Raw genomic sequence first — 9,658 nt, forward strand, 5'->3', positions numbered from 1 at the left:
AGGGTGTTTTTTTTTTTTTTTTTTTTTTTTTTACGAAGTATTTATTGGGCCAGAAGGTGACATGGTAGTTGAGGAGCTGGACTCCCTCATGGCTGACTCTGTGCGTTCAGTCCCAGACTCAGCTGGAATCTATCTTAGTGATCGTATAGATGAAGTCACATCGCACAGGTGAGAAAACCAAGTTCTCAGAGAGGTTACGTGACTCACCGGTGGTTGAACAGCAAGTTCATGGCAAAGCTGTAACTAGTTTTAACCATTTTACATCATGATATTAGATTGGCTTTGACCTTCGAAAATAATCATTTCATGTGGTTCAATTTCATAGGATCGCATTCTTCTGGCTGATGCCGCTTTGTCACTGAGGTTTGTTACAGTTGATGTCTGGGAAAATTAACGCCCTCTCCACGGTGCTTTCCTCTATTCCCGTGAGAGGCCAGATCCCAGCAGCTGGTGGGACTGTAGGTCCGACTACAGGTGTCTACATTAAGTCTAAGACTTAATGTGCCACTGGGATTGCCCCATCGGCCATTAGTTATCTCTTTATAATGCCTCTTTAATTTTTAAAAATGATTATTGACTTTATTTCATTTAATATTAATTTTTTAAAAATTTGACCAGAGAGAGAGAGAAAGGGAAAGTGGGAAAGCAAGCCGCCAGGCCCGGATCTAGAACCACAGCTGGCCATGTTGGCCAGAGTCCAGCGCCTTAACCACCACACCACCAATTGGCCTAGACTTCTGTTCGTTAAATTTGTATTGGTTACGTGCACTGGCCAGAGAGAGACAAAAAGAAAGAGAGAGTGGGAAAATGAGAAAGCACCTTTGAGAGAGGATGGTCATGCTGCAAACCCTTCTCCATTTTCCTCTCAGGATTTTGAGCACACCCTCACACGTGTCTGGTGTGTTTTTCAAGTGGGTACTTGCACAATGCACTCTGCCATGTGGGATCTAGCCATCTTCACCACCATGCTACTGGCGGCTCCATGCCTGGGATTTCAGCTGTGCCTAAAGGTTTAAAAAAGCAGAGAGCAGTGGGTAGCACGGGGGTTAAGGCGTTGGACTCCCACATGGCTGACCATAGTTTGAGTCTTGGACCTGCAACTTGCTTTCTCACTTTCACTCTCTCTCTGTCTTTCTGGTGAGTGCACATGTCCTATAGCAAATTAAAAAATAATAATAGTAAATAAAATAATTCTTTAAAATAAGGGTTTAGGTTAATGACCGTGCTTATTCCTTTTATAGTTTCTACACATCCAAAAGCCAACTCTTTTGTAACAGTTTCACTCCACGGATAAAACTGGCGGGAAAGAAGGTAGGTCTCACCAACCAGCTGAGCCTTCGGGAGTAACCCTAATGGGGTTATTTCAGTCTTAAGGTAACCCCAGTTATCCCCGGGGTCATGAATAGGGTGTAAGAAATTTGTCTTAGAACTTTACACTTTTATATAGTAGATAAGTAAATAACAAGGCAAACCCTAGACTGCAAGAAATACCTTTAGCAAAAATATATGACAAAGGGACTAGCAGATGGATAATGGTTACATCACTGGATTCCCACGTAATCTAACGTGGTTTGAGTCCCAGATCCGGTAGCTTAAAACTTACACTGAGTGCGTTTGTGTGTGTAGCCAAAATCCTTAGAGGAGAGTGGAGAAGGGGATGTGGTGTGGCCATTGATTTCTTGCTTTCTGTTTCTCTGTCTCTGTCTTTCCCACGAGTGCATGTGCCCTATAGCAAAACTCGCTCTCTAAAAAAATTACATACGTACATATATATACATACACACACATATATATGTAATATATCTACAAAGAGTTTTATTATTTTTTAAAAGAATTATCCATTTAATTTTATTTATTCATTCATTTATTTTAATTTGACCAGAGAGAGAGACACACACAGATGGGGAGAGAGAGAGAGAGAAAGCGAAAGCCACCAGGTCTGGGATTCGAACTGTGGTCTGCCATGTGGGAGTGTCCAGTGCCTTAACCACCATGCCACCTGCTAGTGCCCAGAAATGCCAACTCTAAGAACTAGTTAAAGGAACTAGTTAAAGTGTTCTTATGTGGTGTGAGGACAAAGACTCACACTGTGTTTTGTGGGCTGTTATGTTCACATGCCCCACAGTGGATTCCCCCTTACTGCTTTGTCTTTTTTTTTTTTTTAAATTTCCTGGGGTGTATGTGCTTACCAGAGAGAGACAGAAACAGAGAAAAGCAGAGAAAGCACCCCCCAGTGGAGTGTGGTCATGCCGCTGTTGTTTCTCTTTCATTCCTCTACCCTATAGGAATTTGGGGCACACATGCACACACGCCTGGCATGTTTTTTGAGTTGTTGGAGCTGGGACTTGAACTGTGCAGTTGGCCATGTGCATTCAGTCCCAGCAGACCATAGAGCTGATCTGCCCACTGCTCTGCTCATTTCTAGCAGTTTCTTTCTCATGATTCTCTCCTATGACTGTGTTACGTTTGTGATATCAGGGCCGCTTCTTCCTTTTTTCTTTTTTTAATATGTGTAGAGATTTTAATGTTGCTTTTCTTTTTTCTTTTAGGTTTTTGCTATAGGGTACTTGTGCTCACTAGGGAGAGACAGTGAGAGAAAAAGTGAGAAATCACCCCCCAGGGGGGATGGCCATGTTGCAGTCCCCTCTCCTCCATTCTTCTCATGGAATTTTGGGCACGTATGCACAAACTTCCAGTATGATTTTCCAATCTCTGGGTCCAGGACTTGTACCTCAGTTGACCATGTGGGAGTCCAGCGGTTTAACCACCACACCACCTGCTGGCCCCTAATGTTGCTTTCCTCATTGAGAAAATGTTAATTTAGAGCAACAGGCCATATCAAGTCATGAAGGAGATGGGGCTTTTCTCAGAAGGGGCCTTCTCTTCCCCTCTGGGATTTTATGCCTTTTCACAACCAGTCTTGGTGAAGTGTCACATGGAGAAATTTCTTTGCAGCATTATAATTTTAAAGGAGCAAAGATTATTGTTTTGGAAGATTTAAAGGTCCTGAAAGGGATTCTTTAAGAAATTCTATTTGGGAGCCAGCAGTTAGCATAATGGCTATGTCGCTGGACTCCCACGTAGTCGACTACGGTTTGAGTCCCGGACCCGGTGGCTTAAAACTCACGCTGGGCGCATGTGCATACGTGCCCAAGATCCCGAGAGGAGAATGGAGGAGAAGGGATTGCGGTGTGACCACCCCCCCTGGGGGGTGATTTCTCGCTTTCTGTCTCTATGTCTCTCTCTGTCTGTCTGGCGAGCACACGCGCCCTATAGCGAAAAACCTCTCAAAAAAAAAAAAAAAAAAGAAAGAAAGAAGGAAATTCTATTTGAAAAATGAAAAATAGCTCCTGGTTTTTCTCTACCTTTGTATTCCATTTGAGTGAGTTGGACAGTGTGTGATGTGCTCAGCTCTGGTAGATGCAGACAGATAGATGACAGCCTAGTGGCAAAAGAGGGAGCTTGCGAGATTTGGGTTAGGTGGGACCTAGCTGAGGTCGTACAGATGCAACAGTGGATGGACAAGGATCTGAAGAGGGGCACTTGGATTTTTGCTTTGCCATCTGTTTTTATTAATAATTTTTTTCATTTTATCATTATTACTATTACTGGGATTTTTGGGTTTTTTTTGGAGAGGTTTTTGCTGTAGGGCGCGTGTGCTCGCCAGACAGAGAGACAGAAAGCGAGAAATCACCCCCCAGGGGGGGTGGTCACACCGCAATCCCTTCTCCTCCATTCTCCTCTCGGGATCTTGGGCACGCACGCACACGCGCCCGGCGTGAGTTTTAAGCCACCGGGTCCGGGACACAAACTGCAGTCGACTACATGGGAGTCTAGCGATATAGCCATTACGCTAACTGCTGGTCCCCTATTACTGTTTTTCATTTGGCCAGAGAGAGAGAGAGGGAAAGTGAGAAAGCAAGCTGCCAGATCCAGGACTCAAACCATGCTTGGCCACATGGGAGTCCAGTGCCTTAGCCACCACACCACCTCCCCCCCTCCCCCCCGCTTGACATCTGTTAATCACGTGCCGTGGGCAAGTTCCTCATTCTCTGTAGAAGTGAATATCCTCACTTACGTGGTGGAGCCCGTGCCCTGGCTGGATGATAGGGTTGTGAGAGTAAACAGGACGTGAACTGGAAAGGAAAGGGCCTAGCAAGCCCTGACACCACGGTAGGTAGGCGCCAGGTGTGTCCGTCAGTTCTGGGGGGTTAGGATGTAGTCTCTCTCCTAGAGAATAGTCACATTTATGCTGCGCCTTGGGGGGGTTCTGTCCTAACAGAGGAGAAAGTAAGTCATTATCTTATCTCATCTTACAGCCTGACTCTGAGAAAGCAAAAAATGGCCGTGATACATGTGAGTATGTTTCCAGGTCTTCTTTCATCAATATTAGAAAGAGTTCACTCTCCTACACCAGCAAGATATGTGGAGTCACACGCACGTTCACAGCCAAGACGGGAGACCTGAGTTCCCTTCGTGCCCTCTTTGGAAGGTCCCTTAACCATCTTGTATTTCTGTCTTGTCAGCTGCAGAGTGGATAATGATCAAAACTCATTTTTGAATCTTTTTCATAGATCGACGGTACGGATCACATAGAAAGTTTTAGTGTTCTAAACCTAAGTACATGTCATTTTTCCCCTTATATTCATTATAGAACACTTGAGCACCTGCATGAGAGTGGATGAGATGGAAGGAGAGGAAGAAAGATGAGCATCCTCTGCAGTCCAGGCTCACCACTGTCTATTCCCCAGTCCTTAGCCCGTCAGCGCTTGGGCTCTGCTGCCCGTGCCTGCCGCGTTTCACAGTGACAGGCCGGAGATGCGGACTGCAGTTGCCATACTGGCTTCTCTCTATTGTTTTAAAAATTCTTTTACTTTATTTAATTTATTTTTAATTTGATCAGAGAGAGAGAGAGAGAAAGTAAGAAAACACGCTCCCAGGTCTGGAACTCAAACCACGGTCGTCCATGTGGGAGCCCAGCATCCTGAACCACCACACCACCTGCTGGCCCAGGTCTGGTTTCTCCTGAGCAGCACTTTACTGCTGCACCAGACAGCTGACCCAAAGATGATTTTTTTTTTCTTTCTTTCTTTTTTTTTTTTTTTTGCTGTAGGGCTTATGTGCTTGTTGGGAGACAGAGAAAGTACCCTCTCCACCATAGGAAATGGCTATGCCACAATCCTTTTTCCTCTATCTCGTCCTCCTTTTGAGATTTTGGGCATGCATGCAGAGGCACCCAGTGTGGTTCTCAAGTTGCTCAGTCTGGGACTCGAACTGCGTGATTGGCCATGTGGGATCCAGCTGCCCCAACTGGCACCGTAGAGCCAGCCTAAGATGATCTTTAAGAAGAATGACTGTAGAATGAAATGCTACCAACCTCGCCTTTATTTGGCGCTACGCTGTTCCCGTACTGCTTTGACATATAAATCACTTAATCCCAACAACCTGTTACCTGGGTTATTTTCCCACCTTTTTCCCGAGGGTAGGGAATGATTTGTGTATTACAGATTTTGGCGCAGACTCTGGATGCACCTGTCTGACATGTGTTTAGATGACAGTGTGTCATATTTGTGTATTGCAGCTCTTGGAACTCCAAAAGAATCCGAGAACGCCCTTCCCATCCAAGTAGATTACGATGCCTACGACGCTCAAGTGTTCAGGCTGCCCGGCCCGGCCCGCGCTCAGCGCCTTGCCACCTGCAGGTGTTCTGCCAGATTCACTCAGGGGTGCCTATACAAAATTGTTTTGGAAAGCAGAGGTCCAATATGGGCCTTTGTAAGAGCAATCTTGAAAATGTTTCAAGTTAAAATGAGCCAAATGGAGGCTAACTATAGATCATTATGGATCTGTTTTCAGGCTCTTTGGCTTGGCCATTTTGTTATGAAGTACTATCTCAAAAAGAAGTGTCTTAGGCTTTTTCTAGACAAGAGAATCTTGCTCTCATAGGACTGGCCCTAAAATAGATCCTTGAGCCCAGAGTTTCTTTCTTTCTTTAAAGAATTATTTATTGGGACCAGCAGCTGAAGTAAGTTTCTCTTTCTGGTGAGTGCACATGACCCGGCATGAGTATCAAGCTGCCGGGTTGGAGACTTGAACCGTGTTTGGCCACATGGGATTCTATCACCTTAACCACTACGCTATCTGCTGGCCTCCTTACCCATTTTCTCTTGAGACTTACTTAGCTATAAGTTCAATTTTAGGGGTGAGAAGACTTCTCAGGTGTCATTTTGTACTTTCTCTGCATCACAGTGTATCTTCTTTGGTTACCCCATTTTTAATGATGCAAAATTGATTGGGAGGTTCAGGGAGGATTCAACTACAATCACTTTTTTTTTTTTGGAGAGGTTTTCGCTATAGGGTGCGTGCGCTCTCCAGACAGACAGAAAGCAAGAAATCCCCCCCCAGGGGGGATGGTCATGCCACAATCCCTTCTCCTCCATTCACCTCTCAGGATCTTGGGCACGCACGCACACGCGCCTGGCGTGAGTTTTAAGCCACCGGGTCCGGGACACGAACCGTGGTCGACTACGTGGGAGTTCAGCGACATAGCCATTACGCTAACTGCTGGTCCAATACAATCACTTTTTTTAAAAAATTACTTCTTTATTTAATTTTGTAATTAGTATTTATTTATTTATTTAAAATAATTATTTTAGTTAACTTTATTGATTGATTGATTGATTGATTTTAATTTGACCAGAGAGGGACAGAGTAAGTGAGTGAGGGGAGTGAGAAAGCAAGCCTCCAAGTCTGGAACTTGAACTGTGGTCGGCCATGTGGGAGTCCAGTGCCCTTAACCATCACTTCACCTGCCAGCCCCAGTATTTATTTTTAAATTTGATCAAAGAGACAGTGAGAGAAGGGGAAAGTGAGAAAGCAAGCCTCCAGGTCCGGGACTCAAACCACAGTCGGCCGTGTGAGAGTCCAGCACCTTAACCACACTACCTGCCGGCCCCACAATCACTTTTTAAAAAAGTTTATTATAGGGCACATGCACCCTCCAGAGAGATAAAAAGTAAGAAATCACCATCTGAGGAGATGGTTACACGGCAGTCCCTTCTCATTCATTCTCCTCTCAGGATTTGGGACATACACACACACACACACACACACACACACATACACATGTGCCTGGCATGATTTTCAAGGCACCAGATCTGGGACTTGAACCACTCATTTGGCCATGTGGGATCTAGCCACCTTAACCTCCATACCACCTGCTGTACACAGTCATTTCGTTATAGCTATCTCCTATGTTATTTTCCCCTTACAGATCAAAGGAGGGATTCTTTTTTTTTTTTTTTTTTAGTTGCTAGAGGGCATGTACACTTGCCAGGGAAAGACAGTAAAACAGAGAGAACGAGAGAGAGAGGAAGCACATCCCAGTGGGCATGGTCACATCACAGTCCCTTCTCCATTTCTTCATCCTGTTGGGATTTGGGGCACATTGTGTCTGGTGTGTTTTGAGCCACTGGGGCTGGGATTTGAACTGTAGTTGGCTGTATAAGATCTTACTTAACCACTGTGCTACAGGGCCAGCTCTACGATGGGGATTTTTATTCTTGGTTTCCCAAGCAGCTTGGGCTGGTGATGGGTTTTGAAGTCCTCCCTCCAGGTGGGACATCCCTTGCATGTTGGTGACTCTGTCTCTCATCTGGCAGGTCTGTGCGAGAGCGGGACAGCCACAATCGAAAGAGCGCCAGCTCCTGTGATGTCTCATCCAGCCCTTCCCTGCCAAACCGCACGCTGCCCCCTGAGGAAGTGAGGAGCCAGGCTTCCGACGACAGCTCCCTGGGCAAGAGTGCCAACATCCTGATGATCCCACACCCTCATCTGCACCAGTATGAAGTCAGCAGCTCCTTGGGGTACACCAGCACTCGAGGTCAGAGCGCTGCAGCATGGCCAGAGCTGGGCAGAGCTGGGTAGAGCTGGGCCAGCTTCCTTACTATGGTGGGCATGGGAGGGGAGGGGCGTGCTCGGAGTGGGACGGAATTCTCACATCGTCCTTACTCCATGGCTGTGCAATGGCTGCGAATCATTTTGGCCATTAGGTGTGTGTGTTTTACTATTTTTGCCCACATCACTGTATATAGATCGAATATCACTACCTGCATTACTTGGGCCCCGAAGTACTTCTGATTTAATATTGTTTTGGATTTTGGAGTATTCGCATGTATTTACATGGAGCATTTACAATGAGGTATTGGGTTTAGAAAATACGTTATGACTTTTCCAAGGACCCAGTATCTTAGGGGTGAGACCCAAGTCTAGACACAAAATTCATTTAGATGTCATACATGTTTGCTCTGTACACTTGGCCTGAAGGTAATTTTATACCATGTTTTTGTATTGCAGCATTTTGGTTGTAACCCCATTACATGAGGTCAGGTGTGGAATTTTCCACTTGTAGCTTCACGTCAGTGCTCAAACCATGTTGGATTTTGGAGCATCTTGGATTTCTGATTTTCAGATTAGGGATATTCAACCTGTATATGATTCCAGAGCTGTTTCTAAGGCCTGGGGCTAGAGGGGTTTGCTTATTTCTTTATCATTTCCATTTGTGCCATACTTACAGCAGCCTCTGCCCTGCATTCCATTTTGTGGTTTCTCCTGGGTTACCTTCTTAACCTGCTTGTGCTCCTAGCACTGAGGAACACAGATTCTGCTGTTCCTCTATCTTACCTTTTTTAAAAAAATATTTGTTTAATTTTATTTATTATTATTTTTTTTTGAGAGGTTTTTGCTATAGGGTGCATGCACTCGCCAGAAAGACAGAGAGACAGAGAGACAGAAAGTGAGGTATGGCCTCACCGCAATCCCTTCTCCTCTATACTCCTTTTGGGATCTTGGGCACACACGCACATGTGCTTGGTGTGAGTTTAAGCCACTGGGCCCAGGACTCGAACTGCGGTCAGCCACATGTGAGTCCAGCGACATAGCCATTACGCCAACTGCTGGTCTTCAATTATTATTGTTATTTTTAATTTGACCAGAGAGAGACAGGGAGAGGGTGAGAAAGTGAGAACTTAAGTGGCTAGACCCAGGACTTGAACCGCGATCAGCCATGTGTGAGTCCAGCACCTTAACCACCACACCACCTCTGGCCCCAAAACACACTTTTTTGATTAGTCACCAAGAATACTATCCATGGACCTATGAAAAATTTTTACTGCTAGGAAAAGATTTTTACTTGTGTAGAGTATGAAAAGGAAATTCTAAAGAAAAAAACAGATATTTAATCGTGTTAACTATAGCATATTACCTATGTCATCTACTTTAACTAAGTTTAGTGGTCAAAGGAATTTTAATACATTTGAAAATTATGTTTTTCCTACTTTTTGGAAACATCTAAGTGCATGACAATTACTCCCATTTTGCTAAATTTTATTAAAAAAAATTATTTATTGGGACCAGCAGTTAGCGTAATGGCTATGTTGCTGGACTCACATGTAGTTGACTGTGGTTCGAGTCCTGGACCCGGTGGTTTAAACTCACGCCGGGCGTGTGTGCATATGTGCCCAGGATCCCAAGAGGAGAATGGAGGAGAAGGGATTGTGGCGTGACCATCCCCTCTGGGGGGTGATTTCTCTTTCTATCTCTCTGTCTGTCTGGCGAGCGCATGCGCCCTATAGCAAAAACCTCTCAAAAAAAAAAAAAA

The 9,658-nt window shown here is 44.9% G+C and overlaps 1 protein-coding gene across 1 annotated transcript in view; it reads left to right on the top strand.

The window, feature by feature from the left end:
• Nucleotides 1-9,658, top strand: part of DEPDC5 (DEP domain containing 5, GATOR1 subcomplex subunit) — a 141,116-nt gene that overhangs the window by 54,198 nt on the left and 77,260 nt on the right. The window contains exons 18-21 of the mRNA XM_006147962.3: nt 1,242-1,311; nt 4,320-4,356; nt 5,582-5,702; nt 7,662-7,882. Of these exons, the coding sequence (XP_006148024.1) occupies nt 1,242-1,311; nt 4,320-4,356; nt 5,582-5,702; nt 7,662-7,882 (449 nt within the window). The remainder of the gene's footprint in view (nt 1-1,241; nt 1,312-4,319; nt 4,357-5,581; nt 5,703-7,661; nt 7,883-9,658) is intronic.

Source organism: Tupaia chinensis, unplaced genomic scaffold (genome assembly GCF_000334495.1).
Source record: "Tupaia chinensis unplaced genomic scaffold, TupChi_1.0 Scaffold000226_1, whole genome shotgun sequence".
Taxonomy (NCBI): domain Eukaryota; kingdom Metazoa; phylum Chordata; class Mammalia; order Scandentia; family Tupaiidae; genus Tupaia; species Tupaia belangeri.